At 45.5% G+C, this 24,660-nt stretch overlaps 1 protein-coding gene across 8 annotated transcripts in view; it reads right to left on the bottom strand.

The window, feature by feature from the left end:
- The window catches only part of LOC121004948 (keratin, type I cytoskeletal 18-like), a 42,673-nt gene extending 27,643 nt beyond the window's left edge, over nucleotides 1–15,030 (bottom strand). For 3 of the 8 annotated variants that reach the window (XM_040437399.1, XM_040437395.1, XM_040437398.1), the window contains exon 1: nucleotides 14,175–14,578. In XM_040437399.1, coding sequence (XP_040293333.1) covers nucleotides 14,175–14,537 — 363 coding nt within the window. In that variant the 5' untranslated portion in view covers nucleotides 14,538–14,578. Of the gene's footprint in view, nucleotides 1–14,174; nucleotides 14,582–14,667; nucleotides 14,855–14,885 lie in introns of those variants that run through there. The other 5 variants (XM_040437394.1, XM_040437400.1, XM_040437393.1 and 2 more) reach the window with 5 other exon arrangements.
- Nucleotides 15,031–24,660: the final 9,630 nt, after the last annotated feature.

Here is a 24,660-nt window from a genome sequence, read left to right as displayed (position 1 = left end):
TTGTTCCGAATTCCGTAGGTGGGCTACTGATACGTTATGGAACGACTCGGCCCTTAGGAGTCAGTTCTGCCAGGGGTTGTCTGAAAAATTAAAAGACGCGCTGGTGGTATACGAGGTCCCTGGGTCTCTGGAGGCTGCTATGTCTCTGTCCATAAGAATCGACAGACGACTCAGGGAGAGACTATTAAATTTTACGGAGGCCTCTATAGGGCAGGGATCGGTTTGTTATGATCCAGTCGAACCAATGCAAATAGGGGTCGCCACTAGACGGGTGAATCCTCCTAAGTTCCGCTGTAGGTCAGAGGTTTGTTTTCGTTGTGGGGGGAGGGGTCATTTTGTAAAGGTTTGTCCCTCAGAACCCAAGAGACCACAAACAAAGGAGCCGCCGGAAAACTAGAGTCCCCAGATTGTGCGGAGGATAACAGTCTGGGCGTATTCGTTTCCTCCATACGCATGTCTCAGTTTTTGTTGTCCGCTACCGTTGAGGCGGGCAATAAGACTGAGATCTGTTCCGTCTTTTTGGACAGTGGGGCGGGGGTCAACTTGGTGGATTCACGGTTTGCTCAGGCTCTGGGTTTTACTCCAGAACCGATACGCAGAACTATTCCTGTTTTTGCCATCGACTCCTCCCCTCTTACTCAGAAAGAGTTAACTCAGATCATTCATAATATCCATCTGCAGGTAGGGGACCTCCATAAAGAGCATATCTCGTGTTATGTCCTGGACGGTCTTCCGGCTCCTATGGTATTGGGGCTTCCCTGGCTGGTGACTCACAATCCAGTGGTGGATTGGCAGGCCGGGGAGATTGTGGAGTGGAGTGAACATTGTAAGGACAACTGCTTGAGTAGTAGGTGCTCTACACTCTCTGTAACATCTTTACCTGCCTTTCTGTCAGATTTTATGGATGTGTTCTCTCAGAAGGGTTGTCAGGGGTTACCACCTCATCGTCCATATGATTGCCCGATTAATCTACTACCTGGGGCCAAACTACCTAAAACCCGGTTATACAATCTTTCCGGCCCGGAGAGGAAGGCTATGAAAGATTATATTTCGGAGAGTTTGGCTAAGGGACACATCAAACCCTCTTCTTCACCGGTGGCTGCAGGGTTCTTTTTTCGTTAAAAAGAAAGATGGGGGCCTACGTCCTTGCCTGGATTTCCGGGAATTAAACCGGATAACTATCCGAGATCCCTATCCTCTTCCTCTCATTCCCGACCTCTTTAATCAGGTTGCTGGTGCTAAATGGTTCTCCAAAATGGATCTCAGAGGAGCCTATAACCTGGTTCGCATCAAAGAGGGGGATGAGTGGAAGACGGCTTTTAATACTCCGGAAGGGCATTATGAAAATCTGGTCATGCCATTTGGTCTTACTAATGCGCCTGCGGTATTCCAACATTTTGTCAACGATATTTTTAGTCACCTTATCGGGAGATTTGTTGTGATATATTTTGATGACATCCTGGTCTATTCCCCGGATCTGGATACACATAAGATCCATGTGAGACAAGTGCTGCAGATATTAAGGGCCAACAAATTGTTTGCTAAGTTAGAAAAATGTGTGTTCGCCGTAAAAGAACTGCCATTTCTGGGGTATGTGTTGTCAGATTCAGGTTTCCGCATGGATCCAGAGAAAGTCCGGGCGATTATAGACTGGGATCTGCCTGAGAACCTGAAGGCATTGCAACGCTTCCTGGGGTTTGCCAATTTTTATAGAAAGTTTATAAAAAACTATTCCTTGGTGGTCAAACCACTGACGGACATGACCCGAAAGGGATCCGATTTTTCCAAAATGGTCACATGCAGCCAAAACTGCCTTTGCATCTCTGAAGGAGAAATTCACCTCGGCCCCTATTCTCGTACAGCCAGATGTCTCGCTTCCTTTTATTGTAGAGGTTGACGCATCAGAGGTGGGGGTGGGAGCGGTACTATCTCAGGGCCCGTCCCCTGGTGAATGGCGTCCGTGTGCTTTCTTTTCGAAGAAATTGTCTACTGCAGAAAGGAACTATGATATTGGCAACAGGGAACTTTTCACAAAAACTTATTATATCTGGAGTCTGCTAAACGTCTCACCCCTAGACAGGCTCGGTGGTCGTTATTTTTTACTAGGTTTAATTTTGTAATAACCTATCGCCCGGGGGCAAAAAATACTAAGGCGGATGCATTGTCTCGAAGTTTTCCTGGAGGGGGTGATGTTGAGGTACCAGAGCCCATTTTGCAAAAGGGGGTGGTGGTCTCTGCATTACACTCAGGTTTAGAGGGGAGGGTGTTGGAAGCTCAGGGGGACGCCCCGGCCTCCTGCCCCTCGGGTAAACTGTTTGTGCCAGAAAATTTACGACTGGAGATACTAAAAGAACACCATAACTCCACACTGGCAGGAAACCCAGGTAGTAGGGCAACCTCTGAGTTAGTGTCTCGTCGGTTCTGGTGGCCTAAATGGCGCCAGGAGGTGTTGAATTTTGTGTCTGCATGTGCTACCTGTGCTCGTTCTAAGGTAGATCATACTCGTCCGGCAGGGCGTCTTTTACCTCTGGCCATCCCCAACAGGCCTTGGACGCACCTGTCAATGGATTTCATTACGGATCTACCAGTATCAGCGGGGAAGACTGTTATTCTTGTAGTTGTTGACAGATTCAGTAAAATGGTGCACTTTATTGCTCTTGCTGCATTGCCTAATGCTAACACACTGGCTCAGGTTTTTATTGACCACATCGTGAAGCTTCACGGGGTCCCTTCCGATATTGTTTCGGATCGTGGTACCCAATTCGTTTCTAGATTTTGGAAAGCTTTTTGTTCTCGTTTAGGTGTTCATCTGTCGTTTTCTTCATCTTTCCATCCACAGTCCAACGGTCAGACTGAACGTACCAATCAAAACCTAGAGACATATTTGAGATGCTTTGTTTCCGAAAATCAGGAGGAATGGTCATCTTATTTACCGTTAGCCGAGTTTGCCATTAATAATCGTCGTCAAGAATCCACCGATAAGTCACCATTTTTTGGTGCGTATGGTTTCCATCCTCAGTTTTGTACGTTTAGTGAGGGGGGGGCCGTCTGGGATTCCCGAGGAGGAACGATTTGCGTCTTCACTTTCTTCAGTGTGGCAGAGTGTGCAAGAAAGTTTGAAGAGAATTGGTGGTAGATACAAATGTGCGGCTGATAGGAAGCGCTCTGAAGGTCCGGACCTTGGGGTGAATGACTTGGTGTGGTTGTCTACCAGAAATATCAAGTTGAAGGTTCCCTCGTGGAAATTAGGTCCGAGATTTATTGGTCCTTATAGGGTAATTAAGATCATTAACCCGGTGGCTTTTCGTCTGGAGCTACCTCAGACTCTAAGGATCCATAATGTCTTCCACAGATCTCTGCTTAAGAGATATGTAGAACCTCCTGAACCATTGCCACTACCGCCTCCACCGGTGGTTGTTGATGGCAGTCTTGAGTTTCAGGTAGAAAAGATTGTTGATTCACGATATGTTCGCCGCTCTCTTCAGTACCTGGTGCACTGGAAAAGTTATGGTTCCGAAGAGAGAATGTGGGTTCCAGCATCAGAGATAAAAGCGGACAGACTCATTCGGGCTTTTCATAGCTCCCATCCGGAGAGGCCTGGTCTTGAGGGTCCAGGGGCCCCTCGTAGAAAGGGGGGTACTGTCACGACTGTGACTGATCCAGACAGGTCTGGGAGGAGAAGGTCGCAGCGACTTGCTACTCGCGATAGCTTGTAAGTTTGCTCCGTGGTTCAGGGTATGTCATCTGGGTTTTGCCTTGTGAACCTTTTTGTCCTGACTGGGAGTTTGTAGGCATCCTTCTCAGGTGAGTCCTGTCTGCCACTCCCAGCTTCTATATTAGTTTCACTTTCACTTGCAGTCATTGCCAGATATAGTCCTTACTTCCAGTTCTATTCTGACCTTTGAAGGAGATCGTTTGATGGTGTTGCTTTGGAGCTCTTGTCCGGCGTGGACTGTCGTGATTGGGATCGCCTTCTCTGCTCGTGACTGGATAAGTCTATCTCTGATATAGTTTGTTTGTTGCTGTCTTCCCCTGCTGTTCTCCTAGACATGAGTGATGGTGACTAGTGCTCCCATCGGCCTTTCCCAACTCTATGCCTTTTTTAGGGTGACTGAGGGTTTAGGCATCCTGCTCGCCGCACGGGTTCACACCCCGTCTAGGGTATCAGGGCAGACAGGTGCCAGCTTAGGGTTAGTCAGGGGTGGCCATACTATTCCCATCCGTAGATAAGGGTCCCCCTTCCCCTCCGTCTGGTGCGACACGACTGCTGCTGGGGTAGCGGTCGTGACAGGGACCTAACGGGTCAGTCAAGGTCGGGGCAGGTCTTACCTGTGTCTCCCGTACTGGTGAGAGTTCTCGCTCCGTTCGGGCTTGGGCTCGGGTAGTCACTGGGTTCGCCTCGTTGTTGTATACTGGAGCATAGGCAGAAGTCATGGGGCCTAAATCGTTGCCCAGTAGTACTTCGGCAGGTAAATTATCCATTATGCCCACGTTCACGGCCCCCTTTCCCGCTCCCCAATCAAGATGTACTTTAGCGGTCAGAATTTTGTACACATCCCCCCCGCCACTCTAACGGCCACAGTCTGCCCTGATCGCTTGTGCTCTGGCACCAAATGGCTCTGGACCAGTGTAATGGTAGCCCCCGTGTCTCTTAACCCCTCGGTAGATCGCCCCTTGAGCCATACCTTCTGCCGATGGTGCTGGCGGTTATCCGAAGCAGCATATACAGGATCTGCTTCGTGAAGTGGTCCCAAATATTCCTCCATAGGGGCCTCTTGGTTAACACAGAGCGCCCGGGCAGGACGAGATGACCCAGAGGGGTAATTATAATTCCGGGGGGTCTGGTGTGCATTAAGGGGGCAGCTAGATATGAGGTGCCCTGGTTGCTTGCATTGGTAGCAGGTCGGTCTGGGACGATCAGAGTTGTTATTCGGTGGTCCTGAGTACCGTACGGGCCCCGCGGGCACCGGGGCTCGGAATTCGATACGTGGCGACATACGGTAAACATCTTTGTGTTCGACCCGTGCTGGGGTTCGGTAGTTCGTGGGTTCGTGTAGACGGGAGTCGTAATGTTCATCGGCCAATTTGGCTGCTTCTTCTAAGGTAGAAGGTCGTCTGTCTCGCAGCCATTCCTTCCCCTGCTGCTCCATGCCATTATAAAAATGTTCTAAGAGAAATAATTGTAAAATTTCCTCACCAGTCACAGCTTTACTTCCGCTCATCCAGTGATTTTCCGCTCTCCACATTCGGTGCGCCCATTCCATATGTGTATAGTTAGGCTTCTTTTTCGTGCTACGAAATTGTCGGCGATACGTGTCAGGAGTTACAGCGTACCGCTGCAATAGTGTCTCTTTGACCAGCGCATACTGTGTCACTTCTTCAGCGCCCAGAGTCCGAAATGCTTCCAGGGCTCGCCTGGATAGTTTCCCAGACAATGTCGTGGGCCACTCTCTGTTGGGAATCTGGTGCAGGGCACATTGCCTTTCGAAGTCCGCCAAATATTCATCGATTCCTGTCTCGCTCTCTAGGAAGGGTCTAAAAGCCGCATAGGGTATCTTTGGCCTCCCGGCGTTTTCGACAGGAACGATTACCTGCGGTGCTTCGGCATTGCGGTGTGCGGTCACTAGGCTGAGTTCGTGGGCTTGAGCCTTCCGTATATCCTCGTCCGCTTCTGCCATCAACTGCTGCACCAGTTCCATAGGTGGGTTCGGCCCGTATAGCGAGAGCCTCTCCCGAACAATCCTGGTCTTTTCGTCACTACTCGTGGTCGGGGTTTCTGCCATCGTGAAGCCCTGATCCAGTTCGGTTAGTTCTGCGATCAGTTCCCTTCTCGGACGGTTGCTGGCGTTCCCCCCTCTGCTTTCGAGTGAATCCTTCAGGGTCGCACGTTTCAATTTTTCGTGAGCGCTCTCCATCCGTTCAGTACCTCTCCTAGGAAATCCATGACAATCCCACCGCTGCCATCCAAATGTTACGGTTACTCCCAGGCTAGCTGGAAGCTGGACCGCTTGGATAATCTGGATCTCTGTTTAGGGAGAGAGAGAGGAGCCGCTTCGTCTCGATATCCAGAAGGATCCTGTAAATGTAGAACAATCCCACTAGCTATTTTACAGCTAGGATAATCTTTCCCCCCACAAAACGAGGCGAGGCTGCGATTTGAAGGTCAAGCTAGGACTGACTGTCCTGGGGCATACACCCTCTTTTATTTACAATCCACAAACATAGTACTGCCCACAGGGGTTTGAAATACAACCAATCAATCCGTACAATAAACACAGACACTCCCACACAAAATCCTCCTTTCTGCCTGTGATAAGATTACTGAATACAATGGCGAATATAATTATCACAGGCAGAGAAATACAGTTTTATAAAACATATCACAGGAACCCCAAAACATGCAATAACCCCATAACAAGTATATTCTCGGAACCGGGAGATCTGGGTAAACCACATATCCGAAATTCACCCAGATCCGTTCAGTAGTTTGGAAGATACAGTTTTATGCCAGTTACACCGAAAATATACAAGTTATACAGAAAATAGTCACTAATAAATGTGTCCCCTGTTTGGTAGTTTCAAACTACTGAATGATGTCTCTGTGCACCAAATACAGGCAAGATAGCACCGTGTTGAAAAGTCAGAACAGTGTCTGTGAGTTAAAATGGCCGCCATCCATTGTTCTCACCATGTGTTTCATCCATTCAGACTAACAGGGTAAATAACAGTTTTGTAACAGCCTCATTAGCCCCATATGCCTCATTAGCCCCCATTATGCCTCTCATTAGCCCCCATATGCCTCATTAGCCCCCATATGCCTCATTAGCCCCCACTATGCCTCATTAGCCCCCATTATGCCTCTCATTAGCCCCCATTATGCCCCCAGCAGCCTCTTTTTTTATAAAATAAAAAAACACTTACCTCTCTTGCTTCTGGACTCCGTGGCTCCTTGCTGCCCTCGATTTTCTTCCTCCTCTGTAGGCTGTGCTCAGAACTGGTGCGTACAGCGTGAGGTCACAGTGCACCCTCACGCTGTGCGCAGCCCTGCACAGCCGACAGCCGAGGACCAGGAAGTGGTAAGTACATAGTGTTCACCGCTTCCTGGTTTTTCGGTACTAATTAGCGCTTCCTTAATGGAAGCGCTCATCAGTATTCGCTGGCCTTTGGGGCACAAGAGGCAGCGCAGCTGCCTTGGGAATCAGCGGGGGGGGGGGGGGCACCCGGGGGGGAAGGAATAACCTAGGGGGGGCAATTGCCCCCCCTTTTCCCCCTGTAGCGACGCCATTGCATGTGACCTTTGAGCATCAATTACAACTTGACAATGAGGTCTTATACTGTTCACAAGTCAACTTATTGTCTGCTAAGACATGGTATCCCAATCTTCTTGAAGGTGGCCATTGAGGTTCTGGCGTACAGAGTTACGAGCCTCTAACCAGCGACTCAGCTGCTCTTATAGGTTTTTAATGGAATTTAGATCTGGAGAAAGTGCAGGCCACTCCATTTGAGGTACTCCAGTCTCCAGCAGCCGTTCCCTAATTATGTGACCTCGATGAGCTGGCGCATTGTCATCCATGAAAATGAAATTATGCCTGTGTTGTTTATGCAGAGGCACAATAACTGGATTAATGATGTTATTCATGTAGTATGGACTTGTCACTGTACCATTCACAAACTGTAGGGCAGTTCTGTATTGACTAGACACACCTGCCCACACTGTAACACCACCACCACCACCAAAGGCTCGTCTCCACAACAGTGGCTGATGCATAGCGCTCTCCTTGACATCTCCAACATCGTTGGCAGACATTATTTCTGCTCAGTGTGAATTGACTTTCATCAGTAAACAGCACTGAGGCCCCCTGGTCCCTCATCCAGCTCCCTGATCCATGCAGGACTATGACGCCTGTGCCTGGTGGGGTAGTCAAGTACCCTTGCAGGTCGTTTAGCATGCAGACCACATTGATGTAAATGGTTTTGAATGGTCTGATGTGACACTTGGGTGCCTCTCACGTCGCTTAAATGTGCCTGGAGTTGTGTGGCATTCATCATCTGCTTCTGCAGTGCATTGTTCACAATAAAGCAGTCATCAGTGTGGGATGTGCCAAAAGATGTCTACTTCTATGCCTTTCTGTGACTCTTCCAGTCTCTCTGTATCTCTGTTGCAACCTGCTGATGATACTCTGTGGCACTCTAAGTTCAGTGGCAACTTCTGTCTGAGAACATCCTGCTTGAAGCCTTGTTGATCATCTTGGTCTCATGATATTGTCTTGGTCTCATGATGTCAAAATGTGAACAGCATGCTGAGGAGCACTGTTTAAATACCAATTGTAATTGAACCAGGAAATTTATTGGGTTATTCATGGATCAAACACCTGTTGTGAACTTTGCCATTAAGCTCCTTGTTAGAGAACAGCCAGTTATGCAAAAAGTACTGAAACATTGAACAGTTGGACATGTGCATTCAACAGTTTAGGGAAGGTCATATTATGTTAACCTGTAAAGGTTAGAGTGCATTTTAGGTTCATCCTGAAATTTCACCCACAAGCCAAATATCCCTAACTTTTGGTGAGTAGTGTATGTTATTTACAGCCCACTCGGCAAATGTGGTTCTGGCCCTGACACACCAGCAACTTGGCGAGATGATGGCAATGCCACCTCCGGATTGTAATGCTGGGTTTTTTGTGCCAATGTCCTCCTCTGCCTCCTCATCCTCTACCTTGTCCTCACCCTCCCCTCTAGACACAGTTCACAGTGGTCCTCCATCATATAATCTATGCAAAGCTAGGTGTTGTCATGTGGTTCTGCACCTCGTCAGCCTGGGCGAACAGAGCCACTCCGGGGAGGAACTACTCCACTTCATCAATAAAGAAATGGAATACTGGCTGTCTCCTCGTCAACTGGAGATAGGAACCATGGTTACTGATAACAGGAAGAATAATTTGTCTGTGTTGCATAAGGAGTGCTGACCCATGCGCCCTGCATGTCGCACTTCTTTAATATCGTTGTCACCCGGTTCCTCAAGGCTTTCACTAGACTGCAAGAGCTGTTAAAAATGTTCAGGAAACTGTGCATGCACTTCAGCCACTCTTACCATGCAAAACAAGTCCTCTTCGAGGTACAAAGGCAAAATGCTCTTCCCCAACATTGCCTGATATGTTTTCCCGTTGGATGAGCAGAGGAAGGCAGTCAACGACAGACAGGTTTACTCCCTGCTATAATTTTTTATCTTAGCCAGTGGAAGCTCATGCATGACCCGTGCCATTTGCTCACACCGTTTGAGAAGTCCACTTTATTTGTCAGTCAGCAGAACTACAGGATGAATGATGTCATTCCACTCCTTCACATCCTGGAGGGGATGTTGATAAATATGATTGGCAAGGGGACAGATGTGTCACCTACATCTCATGGCCACTATAGACCTGAGAAGGATGAACTGGCAGAGGAAGACGATATAAATGCCCAGGAATTTTATACACACTTAGGTGATTTATCTGCCCAAGGGAAAGGAGAGGAGCTGGAGGACAACAACGACGCAGATGACCCCATCAGACGGTGGCCGTATGCAGTGGAGATGGAGGCAGAGAGGCCCTCCGAGTCCCTTGCGCAAATTGCCAGATGCGTGCTGTCATATTTGTGCAGTGACAGCCACATTGTCAGAATTTTGCAGAGGCATGACTACTGGCTATCCACATTGTTAGACCCCGGGTGCATTTTTTTGACCTTCTGAGAGGGATGCAAAAATGTACTACTATAGAGAAATGCTGTGTAGTCAGTTGGTTGCTGCCTAAAAGCTCCACTCCTGCTTTTTGCTTACAAATATTGATCAAACACTCATGCAAAATACTGACAAAATTCTGACCGTGCATGCAGGACTTTTTTTCCCTGTCTAAAAAAAGAGAATTTCAGATGGAAATGTACAAAACAGAGGCAAATTGAGTATAAGGCCAGTCAGTGTGGACAGCCCTGGGGTCCATCATAAGTTCTGGGAAACCTGTTGACCTGATCGTAGGGGGGAATCCCTTTTGATCATGCTGTGGTATGGATCACGGCATACTCAAAGCGTTAACAGCTGTTAAGCAGGAGTCTGTGCTAAGAACTTAGGCCAGCTGGTTCTTAGCGCAGGAGCGTTTTGGCATCCCCTCATCTACAACGACACCAAAACACGTTGCTGCAGAATGAGGATCTGCACTGCCCGCCTTTAATAGACAGCGGGTGGTCAACAAGGTTCCCAGTTGACAATGCAATGACAAAGTCCGGCAGAGCAGAATGCACCTAATTTATTCAGAGCTACAGGCCTTCTAATAAATTTGTCTGATATTTCTAGGCAGTCTGTGCGCCAAACATTTATGAGCCACACCCAATTTTCCTTTCTACTTTTTAAAAAGTCACAAATTATTGTGTAATTATAGCATGCGCCATGATTTGTGTCCTTTTTACACCACAACAGTGTAAACGCTTTAATAAATATCCCTAAATTTGATGGACATTTCTATTTAGTCTGGAGAATTGTGTCTGATCGATCACATGCTGACATATATTGAAGGATTTAAGTAGCATGTGAGTGACATGATATGATAGCACAGTGACATCATATGATCAGATGATAAGATGGGTGGCAAGCCATAGAATTATTTGCATTGCTTGCCTAATTGTATTTCAGCCATGTTTATTTACAGACATGTTTATGGAGCTCTGGATGTCATTGTTCTCCAACAAGATACCATACAGTATGTGACTAGACATAATACCATAATCTCCATATGGATGAAAATAGATTTTGAGAATGAAAAGATGACTTGTTCTGTTTACTCAGTGCTTTGAATACATTTACGTGATTACACTATCTACATGTTTATTATATTTTTTATGCCAGTCATTGTGTATTTTTTTAGCAGCAGTAAATCTATAGCTATGTCTATCGTCTCAGCCAATGTATTTATTGTTCCAATGCCTCTAAAGTAAAAGAAAAAGTCTGAAATAGTCCTCATGAAAGATCTCCTATCATGCCATGTTTACTACTTGGATCTGTATGTCTCCATGGTAACAGACTACAAACAAACCCTGTGTAGTCTAATCCTGCAGTCATCCATTTACGAACATTCATTTGATAATTTAGCAAGAAGTAGGGGTCAGATGGATAGCAATACCACAGCAGTAAACAGATTACACAAAGCCTGTTTGTAATCTGGTACTAAAGATCTGCAGAGGTGCTATAGAAACAAAATGATAAGAGAATTTTAAAAAAATTATTTAAAAATTCAGTTATAAATACTCTTTGAAGCCAGTCTATCACCCCCAAAAACCTTTTCAAAGTAAGCATACCTTTCCTGTGACAATCTGGTTCTCTATTCCTGAGATTCTTCTTTTTTTTTTTATACAAATAGGGATATCCGGGCACCATGGGCAGGACCACTCCCTGTGGTGACCCATTACTCTGCCAGTAATGTCACCCAGTGCTTCCCCCTGTTATCTGATTGGCAGTCATTGAGATTTCAGAGCTGGGATGATGATGCAGGGAAAACTAAATGCACCGAAGGGAATACTCCACCCATAGTGCACTGAAAATGTTATTTGCATAAAAATAAGCATTTCTCAGGATTAGAGGACTGGATTTTCACAAGAAAGGTATAGCTGTGTTTCAGAGCACCTATCCTACATGGTGAGGCATAATTTGAAATTGACTTTCGAGGTGTAAGACTCACTCTAATGAAGGTGAGCTGAAATGAAACCAGACCAAATGGTTATACATACAACCATATTCAATGACAGGAGTGTGCCTCGAGAGCCATCCTGGAATTCTGATCCTTGTGCACATTGCCCAATATCTATCTGGGGGACAGGGTTCTAGCACTTATTCACTTTTCCTCCATCTTCCATAAGAAGATAGGGGTATATATTCCATTAATTAAGGTCCCTCTATTCTATAGAGGGGTATTCACATTTTTTGATGCTATGGCATATCAATGAGATGCCACGCCATTATGATCCATGAGACCTGTGCCGATCATGAGAAAGAGGAGCTACAGTGCTTAACTAGAGCTTCAACTTCTTTATCCTCAGAAGTGGTTTGGGTTGTGGAATTCAGATCAACCCAAGATCAGTTGTGATATACCATAGTACCATCTGCTTATGTGAATACTTCTAGTCCTCTGCAGGATAACACTGAGAAAAAAGATGGGACCATACTGAGCTGGACTCCTCCTTGCCATGAGTCTCAGAGCAGTTAGAGTGGTTGTCTCTATAACATGCATGCCCTAGTTCTACTAAACCACAGACTTCAAAACAGTTGTCCTTCTATTATTGTGCCTGGTACAGTATTCAAAAGCAGCTCTACACATCACACCTACATAGAAGTAACACAATGGTTTCCCTCATTAGTGGGTAAGCCCATATGAATGCTGATGATTGTACACTATGATAAAGTTATTTTAATAAAACCTAGTACATCTCTCTTTGATCTCTGATGTCTGGAACATTTCTTGACTCCAACAAGCAAACATTATTTTTTCCTCCTCTGTTTATTCCACGGATATGGGAATTCTCATAGAAGATTGTCACAGTTTAGATCTTTTTAACAAGTTGATTACTTTGCAGATACTTAGATTTACTGTTTTTGGTCTGATTTTACATCTTTTACTCTATTCACATAAATAGCAGCTTACAATTTTCTGCTGGTAGCCTTTGCAAACAGACTGCAGTTTATCTCAATTCTGCTGTCAGACGTGTGACCTAACAGCTTGACCCTAAAAAAATCCAAGCACTATACAAAGTATGGTGGCAATACTTTTTAGTTATGAGTTATGTTAAAGGAGTTCTGCATTTTTTTTTAAACTGATGATCTATCCTTTGGATAGATCATCAGCATCCCATCGGCAGGGGTCCGACACCCGGGACCCCTGCCGATCAGCTGTTTGAGAAGACAGCGGCGCAGGCAGTAGTGCCGCGGCCTTCTCGCTGTTTACCGCAGGACCAGTGACGTCACGACTAGTGTCACTGGCCTGGGCGGGGCTAAGCTCTGTTCACTTGAATGGAGCTTAGCTCCACCCACACCAATGATACTAGTCGTGATGTCACTGGGCCTGCGGTAAACAGCAAGAAGGCCGCGGCACTCCTGCCAGCGCTGCTGCCTTCTCAAACACCTGATCGGCAGGGGCTCCGGGTGTCGGACCCCCGCCAATCAGATGCTGATGATCTATCTAGAGGATAAATCATCAGTTTAAAAAACTTCAGAACCCCTTTAAGATTAGCGGTGATAGTGATACCCCTTACCCAATGATTGGCCAAATGGGAATTTTCTAGCATTTGCCAGCGTGTCTTGCAGGGACAGAAAGTGAAGACCAGATCAACATTGGAATGACAGCAGTAGGGGACTGATGAGGATGAGTATCCATTCTTTTATGTTTTTAAATCCCTCAGAGCCCATTGCCACCAATTTTTATTTTGCTGTTTTTAAAGAGGATCAAGAAATATCCACCCCATGCAAGATAAGGGGTGTATCACATATCAATACTAACAGGGGTCACTCTGGTGGCTTGAGCACCTAGAGCAGACATGGCCAACCTGCGGCTCTCCAGCTGTTGTAAAACTACAACTCCCACCATGCCCTGGTGTAGGCTACTAGCTGTAGGCAGTCTGGGCATGCTGGGAGTTGTAGTTTTGCAACAGCTGGAGAGCCTCAGGTTGGCCATCCCTGACCTAGAGCTTGCATGTCCAATTCTACACATGGTGCTTGCAGATATGAAAAGGTATGTTATTTAGGCAAATGCCTGAGTGTTATTTCGGTGCCTTACAGCAATGTTAGTTGAGCACTATAGGATTGTAGCACTAAATGGTTAACAATAAGGGTGGGTGTCAACAGAAAGTACTAAATAGGGCACAGATCAACCCGATGCCCTGCTCATGAGGTTTTTCTCCCTCCACAGCCTAGTCTTGGTTAATTACATTTTGGACCTTTGGCCACAGGGTTTAGTTACATAGTTACATTATCTTGATATACACTGATCCTTCCTCAGTTCTGCTGAATCTGTTACCTCGTTGACTCATTTGCATTATGGTCCACAGTACAGCATCAATTGATTGATCTAATCTAGGAGGAATCAAAGGGAGAACAGACCAAAAGACACATGTAGGAACATCATTTTAGAGGGACTGAAGATTAACCTGTATATTCTCACCTGACTTTCAAGTTCAGCAATGGTCTTCTGATGGTTATTGTAGTCTCGCCTTACCACCCGTTTCTCAGACACCTGTTGGATCTGTTGCTCAAGCTTGTGGTTGGACTCCTCTAACGTCTTTACTTTTTCAAGATACGCAGCCAGGCGACAATTCAAATCTATCAAAACGTCCTTCTGGTTTGTACTGTAGACATTTTTAATGGCCATAGTAACCCCATGGTGTGGTCTCCGGCTCCATCTGTTATCTTGGAAATTGCTTCTTTTCAACCCTAAATCATTCAATAGGTTGAAAGACATATGGAAAATCGTGGGATTACCAGATTCAGCACATGTCATGAGAGCAGACCTGCTACCATAGGGCATGCTGACTATCTAATGTGTGATTATACAGCTCCCATAGTAACACAAACTAAGAAAGTCTTGTGGCTTATCTTTAACTGCATGTTATTGGCTTAGCAAGTGAACCATGTCTAACGGCTCAAATTTCACTCACCTTGGGCTCTGAATCATTTCTTCTATGCTATTTATTCTTTGAGTTAAGGGACCAGCAGGTCTCCAGTACAAGATTATTCCCAGAACAGCTTTAATTTGGTCTGGCTGAACATTCTTGATGGGGTTGTGAGGAATTTCAGGAATGCCAGTATCTAGAAGGGTATTATATACAGCACCTGATATACACACACAGTCACTTAAGGAGTTAAATAGACTCACCAACAAAAGAATAGGGAGCTGTTCCCTTGGGACAAGTCATGTTGACTCTGGATCAGGAGATATAGAAAATAATGGAGCCTATTCTTGAGGTATGATGAGCAGGATTGCCTCACAGTGCCTCTTCTCTTGAGGTATGACTGTGAGAACTAACAGGAGAGAAATGACTGGGAAGTTGTCCAGGTTCCCTACTTTTCTTGAGTACCGTACATGCGTAATTGTATGGTAATTACTATTCTGATCTTAGTTTTTCTTTCTCTGCTGTTTGTAGATGTTGAAAGAGCATACTTATGAATTTGTACACGTCAGTGGAACTAATGTTTGTACAGTACAGTATAAACCTTGCAATCTAATGTTAGACGATTATACATAAATTAATGGTGTAGCATGGGCAGGGCTGGTTTTAGACAAAATGTGGCCCTGGGCAAAATCAAAAGTGCGGCCCCCAATCTTGTAATAATGTACTAACAACACAGTTAAATTTTGTCGATTCCGGCGCTCCCTCACAGATTTACACCCCATAAAGCTCCTCACACAGTTCTCACACGCCCTCATGGCCCTAGAATATGCCACATACCCCCTCCCCTCACAGCAATGAGTTCCCCTTACTCACGGCATCTGACAGCATTAAAAAAACGGAAGCGCAGAATTCCTCTTCAGGCGCGCTTTCCCCCAGAGGAGATCAGGGAAAGTACCCTGTACTAAAAATGAGTTCCAGCCTGTACTAGGCTTCCAGGCTCATTGTTAGTATATCCCAGTTCAGGCCACTAGATGGCAGCATTGAACTGTGATAAAGTGATTTCTATACAGAATAAGGCCGAATGCACATGGCCGTGTTCCGCGGCCGAGAGCGGTCCGTGGTAACACGGCCTGGATTCCTGTTGAGAGCAGGAGCGCATGACGTCATTGGTTGCTATGACGCCGTGCGCTTCATGCCGCTGCTGCACTACAGTAATACACTCGTATAGTGTATTACTGTAGTGCAGCGGCAGCATGAAGCGCACGGCGTCATAGCAATCAATGACGTCATGCACTCCTGCTCTCAACAGGAATCCAGGCTGTGTTACCACGGACCGCTCTCGGCCGCGGAACACGGCCATGTGCATGAGGCCTAATGGAGCAATTTACATCTGATGATTGTAAGTTGTGGTCCACTTGGGGGACTTAACAAAAAGAAAAAAAAATTTAAAAAAGTTTTGAAAATATAAAAAAACATTAAAATTATAACAACCCCAAAATAAAAGGCAATACAAAAAAACTGAGTTATGGGCATCGCCACATGGGAAATCGCCCATACTATTAAAATATTTTTAAAAAGTTAGCCCATATGGTGAATGGCGTAACAGAAAATTTCTTAAAAAAGGCCGTTAATAAAAATAGGATAAAAAGTGATCAAGTGATACACAACCCAAATGGTTATTGTCAAAAACGACAGTTCGGCCCGCAAAAAATGAGCCCCCACACATCTCCGTTTCCCAACAAAAAATACTGGTTACACAAGTTAAAAAGGTTGGTGTGGGTTAACACGAGTGTTATTTGATCATATTTTACGTTTTGCTCCATTTTTTTTTCTCAATAAAATCTAACTTTTCACAGTTTGGGACACCTTGTGTATTTAAGTTTCATTTAGCCTCTATTTTTAAAATGTTTCTGTGGGGATTCAAACTTACAACCTTCTACATTAAGGGCAAAATCCTTAACAACTGGTCTGTAGAGCTCAATGCTATGCTTTTGCTGAAAAACCTCACAGATGTTTCTCTACAGGAGTTGTTTAGTGTTGAAAGGTGTTAGAGTCCCAAAAGTCCTTTTAAGGACTATTGTTTTATCTGGCTGCAATATATATTATTAGCGCAACCTGCGCTATATTGCGTGCAATTGTTTGGCCGCTGCTGACAGTGACACAACCTCTGCTACATCTGTTGTGTTACATTAGCGCATCTTAAATATCTGTGACATTACCTGCGCCACATCTCCCGTTTGCGCATCCTAAATATCTGTGACATTCAGTCAAATTTTTTCCCCTCTGGTTGCGCTGCATGTCCTGTATAACGTTTGCACATCCTAAATATCTGTGACATTGAGTAAAAAAAATTCGCCGTTGGTGACAGCAACATTATCTGCTCTACATCTCCTGTAAAACGTTTATGCATCCTAAATATCTGTGACATTCAGTAAAAAAAAATTGCCGTTGGTGACAGCAACATTATCTGCTCTACATCTCCTGTATAACGTTTATGCATCCTAAATATCTGTGACATTCAGTCAAATTTTTTCCCCGCAGGTGACAGCGACTAGTGATGAGCGGCAGGGGCAAAATTCGAATTCGTGATATTTCGGGAATATATGGGTGAATATTTGTCGAATTCACGATTATTTTCTTAATTGTGAAAATCGACAATATAAAATGCGCGTATTGCGCGCGCAATATAGGTGTGGGTCACTGTTGCTCCATTTTTCAAGCTGCTAGAAGTTTCCTGAGACTGGAGAAAATGGTTGGCATGGCAGAACATTACAATAGCTTTATATGCAGACTAGCTGATGACCCGGCGTTGCTCAAGTATTTATTTATTGCAATTTCATATTAAATAACAGTGACTTTCACAATGGCCTCCCCTTTAACGGTGACCGCCCCTTTAACAGTGACTTTCACAGTGGCCGCCTCTTTAATGGTGACCGCCCCTTTAACAGTGAATTTCACAGTGGCCACCTCTTTAACGGTGACCGCCCCTTTTACAGTGACTTTCACGGTGGCCGCCCCTTTAATGGTGATTTTCACAGTGGCCGCCCCTTTAACGGTGACCGCCCCTTTAACAGTGAATTTCACAGTGGCCGCCCCTTTAATAGTGACTGCCCCTTTAACAGTGACTTTCACAGTGGCTACCACTTTAACGGTGACCATCCCTTTAACAGTGACTTTCACAGTGGCTTCCCCTTTAACGGTGATCGCCCCTTTAACAGTGACTTTTACAATGGCTGCCCCTTTAACGGTGACCGGCCTTTTAACATTGACTTTCACAGTGGCCACCCCTTTAACGGTGACCGCCCCTTTAACAGTTACTTGCATAGTTTTTCCGCCCCTTTAACGGTGATTGCCCATTTAACAGTGAAGTTCACAATGGCCGCCCTTTTAACGGTGACCGGCCCTTTAACAGTGACTTTCACAGTGGCTGCCTCTTTAACGGTGACCGCCCATTAAACAGTGACTTTCACAGTGGCCGCCTCTTTAACGGTGACCGCCCCTTTTACAGTGACTTTCACAGTGGCCGCCCCTTTAACGGTGACCGCCCCTTTTACAGTGACTTTCACAGTGGCCGCCCCTTTAACGGTGACCTCCCCTTTAACAGTGACTTCACAGTGTCCTCCCATTTAACCACCTCCGGACCGCTGTATGCACAGACGCGTCCTGGAGGTGGTTGATTCATTCCTCCTGGACGCGCCGGCGCGTCCTCTCGTGAGACGCGAGATTTCCTGTGAACGCGCGCACACAGGCGCGCGCGCTCACAGGAACGGAAGGTAAGAAAGTGGATCTCCAGCCTGCCAGCGGCGATCGTTCGCTGGCAGGCTGGAGATGTGATTTTTTTAACCCCTAACAGGTATATTAGACGCTGTTTTGATAACAGCGTCTAATATACCTGCTACCTGGTCCTCTGGTGGTCCCCTTTGTTTGGATCGACCACCAGAGGACACAGGTAGCTCAGTAATATGTTGCACCAAGCACCACACTACACTACACCCCCCCCCGTCACTTATTAACCCCTTATTCACCCTTGATCACCCCTGATCACCCCATATAGACTCCCTGATCACCCCCCTGTCATTGATTACCCCCCTGTCATTGATCACACCCCTGTAAAGCTCCATTCAGACGTCCGCATGATTTTTACGGATCCACTGATAGATGGATCGGATCCGAAAAACGCACACGGACGTCTGAATGAAGCCTTACAGGGGCGTGATCAATGACTGTGGTTATCACCCCATATAGACTCCCTGATCACCCCCCTGTCATTGATTACCCCCCTGTCATTGATCACACCCCTGTAAAGCTCCATTCAGACGTCCGCATGATTTTTACGGATCCACTGATAGATGGATCGGATCCGCAAAACGCACACGGACGTCTGAATGTAGCCTTACAGGGGCATGATCAATGACTGTGGTGATCACCCCATCCATATAGACTCCCTGATCACCCCCCTGTCATTGATTACCCCCCTGTCATTGATCACACCCCTGTAAAGCTCCATTCAGACGTCCGCATGATTTTTACGGATCCACTGATAGATGGATCGGATCCGCAAAACGCACACGGACGTCTGAATGGAGCCTTACAGGGGCATGATCAATGACTGTGGTGATCACCCCATATAGACTCCCTGATCACCCCCCTGTCATTGATTACCCCCCTGTCATTGATCACCCCCCTGTAAAGCTCCATTCAGACGTCCGCATGATTTTTACGGATCCACTGATAGATGGATCGGATCCGCAAAACGCACACGGACGTCTGAATGGAGCCTTACAGGGGCGTGATCAATGACTGTGGTGATCACCCCATATAGACTCCCTGATCACCCCCCTGTCATTGATTACCCCCCTGTCATTGATCACCCCCCTGTCATTGATCACCCCCCCTGTCATTGATCACCCCCCATGTCATTGATCACCCCTCTGTAAGGCTCCATTCAGACATTTTTTTGGCCCAAGTTAGCGGAAATTTTTTTTTTTTTCTTACAAAGTCTTATATTCCACTAACTTGTGTCAAAAAATTAAATCTCACATGAACTCACCATACCCCTCACGGAATCCAAATGCGTAAAAATTTTTAGACATTTATATTCCAGACTTCTTCTCACGCTTTAGGGCCCCTAGAATGCCAGGGCAGTATAAATACCCCACATGTGACCCCATTTCGGAAAGAAGACACCCCCAGGTATTTCGTGAGGGGCATATTGAGTCCATGAAAGTTTGAAATTTTTGTCCCAAGTTAGCGGAAAGGGAGACTTTGTGAGAAAAAAATAAATAAAATCAATTTCCGCTAACTTGTGCCAAAAAAAAAAAAATTTCTATGAACTCGCCATGCCCCTCATTGAATACCTTGGGGTGTCTTCTTTCCAAAATGGGGTCACATGTGGGGTATTTATACTGCCCTGGCATTCTAGGGTCCCTAAAGCGTGAGAAGAAGTCTGGGATCCAAATGTCTAAAAATGCCCTCATAAAAGGAATGTGGGCCCCTTTGCGCATTTAGGCTGCAAAAAAGTGTCACACATGTGGTATCGCCGTACTCAGGAGAAGTTGGGGAATGTGTTTTGGGGTGTCATTTTACATATACCCATGCTGGGTGAGAGAAATATCTTGGCAAAAGACAACTTTTCCCATTTTTTTTATACAAAGTTGGCATTTGACCAAGATATTTATCTCACCCAGCATGGGTATATGTAAAATGACACCCCAAAACACATTCCCCAACTTCTCCCGAGTACGGCGATACCACATGTGTGGCACTTTTTTGCAGCCTAGGTGGGCAAAGGGGCCCACATTCCAAAGAGCACCTTTCGGATTTCACAGGTCATTTACCTACTTACCACACATTAGGGCCCCTGGAAAATGCCAGGGCAGTATAACAACCCCACAAGTGACCCCATTTTGGAAAGAAGACACCCCAAGGTATTCCGTGAGGGGCATGGCGAGTTCCTAGAATTTTTTATTTTTTGTCACAAGTTAGTGGAAAATGATGATTTTTTATTTTTTTTCTTACAAAGTCTCATATTCCACTAACTTGTGACAAAAAATAAATACTTCCATGAACTCACTATGCCCATCAGCGAATACCTTGGGGTGTCTTCTTTCCAAAATGGGGTCACTTGTGGGGTAGTTATACTGCCCTGGCATTCTAGGGGCCCAAATGTGTGGTAAGGAGTTTGAAATCAAATTCTGTAAAAAATGACCAGTGAAATCCGAAAGGTGCTCTTTGGAATGTGGGCCCCTTTGCCCACCTAGGCTGCAAAAAAGTGTCACACATTTGGTATCTCCATATTCAGGAGAAGTTGGGGAATGTGTTTTGGGGTGTCTTTTTACATATACCCATGCTGGGTGAGAGAAATATCTTGGCAAAAGACAACTTTTCCCATTTTTTTTATAAAAAGTTGGCATTTGGCCAAGATATTTCTCTCACCCAGCATGGGTATATGTAAAATGACACCCCAAAACACATTCCCCAACTTCTCCCGAGTACGGCGATACCACATGTGTGGCACTTTTTTGCAGCCTAGGTGGGCAAAGGGGCTCACATTCCAAAGAGCACCTTTCGGATTTCACTGGTCATTTACCTACTTACCACACATTAGGGCCCCTGGAAAATGCCAGGGCAGTATAACTACCCCACAAGTGACCCCATTTTGGAAAGAAGACACCCCAAGGTATTCCGTGAGGGGCATGGCGAGTTCCTAGAATTTTTTATTTTTTGTCACAAGTTAGTGGAAAATGATGATTTTTTTTTTTTTTTCATACAAAGTCTCATATTCCACTAACTTGTGACAAAAAATAAAAACTTCCATGAACTCACTATGCCCATCAGCGAATACCTTGGGGTCTCTTCTTTCCAAAATGGGGTCACTTGTGGGGTAGTTATACTGCCCTGGCATTCTAGGGGCCCAAATGTGTGGTAAGGAGTTTGAAATCAAATTCTGTAAAAAATGACCAGTGAAATCCGAAAGGTGCTCTTTGGAATATGGGCCCCTTTGCCCACCTAGGCTGCAAAAAAGTGTCACACATCTGGTATCTCCGTACTCAGGAGAAGTTGGGGAATGTGTTTTGGGGTGTCATTTTACATATACCCATGCTGGGTGAGAGAAATATCTTGGCAAAAGACAACTTTTCCCATTTTTTTATACAAAGTTGGCATTTGACCAAGATATTTATCTCACCCAGCATGGGTATATGTAAAAAGACACCCCAAAACACATTCCTCAACTTCTCCTGAATACAGAGATACCAGATGTGTGACACTTTTTTGCAGCCTAGGTGGGCAAAGGGGCCCATATTCCAAAGAGCACCTTTCGGATTTCACTGGTAATTTTTTACAGAATTTGATTTCAAACTCCTTACCACACATTTGGGCCCCTAGAATGCCAGGGCAGTATAACTACCCCACAAGTGACACCATTTTGGAAAGAAGAGACCCCAAGGTATTTCGTGATGGGCATAGTGAGTTCATAGAACTTTTTATTTTTTGTCACAAGTTAGTGGAATATGAGACTTTGTAAGAAAAAAAAAAAAAATCATCATTTTCCGCTAACTTGTGACAAAAAATAAAAAGTTCTATGAACTCACTATGCCCATCAGCGAATACCTTAGGGTGTGTACTTTCCGAAATGGGGTCATTTGTGGGGTGTTTGTACTGTCTGGGCATTGTAGAACCTCAGGAAACATGACAGGTGCCCAGAAAGTCAGAGCTGCTTCAAAAAGCGGAAATTCACATTTTTGTACCATAGTTTGTAAACGCTATAACTTTTACCCAAACCATTTTTTTTTTACCCAAACATTTTTTTTTTATCAAAGACATGTAGAACAATAAATTTAGAGCAAAATTTATATATGGATCTCGTTTTTTTTGCAAAATTTTACAACTGAAAGTGAAAAATGTCATTTTTTTGCAAAAAAATCGTTAAATTTCGATTAATAACAAAAAAAGTAAAAATGTCAGCAGCAATGAAAAACCACCAAATGAAAGCTCTATTAGTGAGAAGAAAAGGAGGTAAAATTCATTTGGGTGGTAAGTTGCATGACCGAGCAATAAACGGTGAAAGTAGTGTAGGTCAGAAGTGTAAAAAGTGGCCTGGTCTTTCAGGGTGTTTAAGCACTGGGGGCTGAGGTGGTTAACGGGGACCGCCCCTTTAACAGTGAATTTCACAGTGGCCGCCTCTTTAACGGTGACCGCCCCTTTTACAGTGACTTTCACAGTGGCCGTCCCTTTAATGGTGACCACCCCTTTAACAGTGACTTTCACAATGGCCGCTCTTTTAACGGTGACCGTCCCTTTAACAGTGACTGTCACAGTGGCCGCCCCTTTAACAGTGACTTTCACAGTGGCCGCCCCTTTAACAGTGACTGCCCCTTTAACAGTGACTTTCACAGTGGCTGCCAATTTAACGGTGACCATCCCTTTAACAGTGACTTTTACAGTGGCTGCCCCTTTAACGGTGATCGCCCCTTTAACAATGACTTTTACAATGGCTGCCCCTTTAACGGTGACCGGCCCTTTAACAGTGACTTTCACAGTGGCCACCCCTTTAACAGTGACCGCCCCTTTAACATTGACTTTCATAGTTTTTCCGCCCCTTTAACGGTGATTGCCCATTTAACAGTGACTTTCACAATGGCCGCCGTTTTAACGGTGACCGCCCCTTTAACAGTGACTTTCACAGTGGCTGCCTCTTTAACGGTGACCGCCCATTTAACATTGACTTTCACAGTGGCCGCCTCTTTAACGGTGACCGCCCATTTAACAGTGACTTTTACAATGCCGCGCCTTTAACAGTGACTTTCACGGTGGGCGCCCCTTTAACGGTGACTGCTCCTTTAACAGTGACTTTCACGGTGACCGTCCCTCTAACAGTGACTACCCCTTTACCAGTGACTTTCACGGTGGCCGCCATTTAACGGTGACCACCCGTTTAACAGTGACTTTCACGGTGGATGACCTTTTAAAAGTGACTTTCACAGTGGCCGCCCCTTTAATGGTGACCGCCCATTTAACAGTGAATTTCACGGTGGACACTCCTTTACTGGTGACCGCCCCTTTTACAGTGACTTTCACGGTGGCCGCCCCTTTAAAGGTGACCACCCCTTAAACAGTGACTTTCACAGTGGCCGCCCCTTTAACGGTGACTACCCCTTTAACAGTGACTTTCACGGTGGCCGCCCCTTTAACGGTGACCGCCCCTTTAACAGTGACTTTCACAGTGGCCACCCCTTTAACGGTGACTGCCTTTTTAACAGTGACTTTCATGGTGGCCGCCCCTTTAACAGTGTTTCCTATGGTGACCGCCCCTATAACAGTGACTTTCACGGTGGGTGCCCCTTTAACGGTGACCGCCCCTTTTACAGTGACTTTCACGGTGGCCGCCCCTTTAACGGTGACCACCCATTTATCAGTGACTTTCACGGTGGCCTCCCCTTTAACGGTGACTGCCTTTTTAACAGTGACTTTCACGGTGGCCGCACCTTTAACAGTGGCTCCTATGGTGACCGCCCCTTTAACAGTGACTTTCAGGGTGGCCACCCCTTTAACAGTGTTCGCTCTTTTAACAGTTACTTTCACAGTGGCTGCCCCTTTAACAGTGACCGCCCATTTAATAGTGACTTTCACAGTCGCCGCCCCTTTAACAGTAACCGCTCCTTTAACAGTGACCTCCACGGTGCCTGCCCCTTTAATAGTGAACTCCACAGCGCACGCCTCTTTAACAGTGAACTCCACAGCGCCCGTCTGTTTAATAGTGGCCCCTGCCCCCCATGCATGTAGCAGTATAGTTGAGCCGACATACGTCATATTACTTATTACTGAATATTTAAAGGGCTTCTGTCACCCCACTAAAGTCATATTTTTTTTTTGGAATAGTTAGATTCCTTATACTGCGATATATGAAAATATAATGTTCTTACTTACTTTGCTTCAGCAGTTTCTTATAAAAAACAAACTTTTATAATATGTAAATTAGGTCTCTACCAGCAAGTAGGGCGTCTACTTTCTGGTAGCCGCCGCAAAAAAACGCCCCCT

Source organism: Bufo bufo, chromosome 6 (assembly GCF_905171765.1).
Source record: "Bufo bufo chromosome 6, aBufBuf1.1, whole genome shotgun sequence".
NCBI lineage: Eukaryota > Metazoa > Chordata > Amphibia > Anura > Bufonidae > Bufo > Bufo bufo.
The sequence above is the reverse complement of the archived record's forward strand: the minus strand, read 5'-3'. Positions and strand labels throughout refer to the sequence as shown.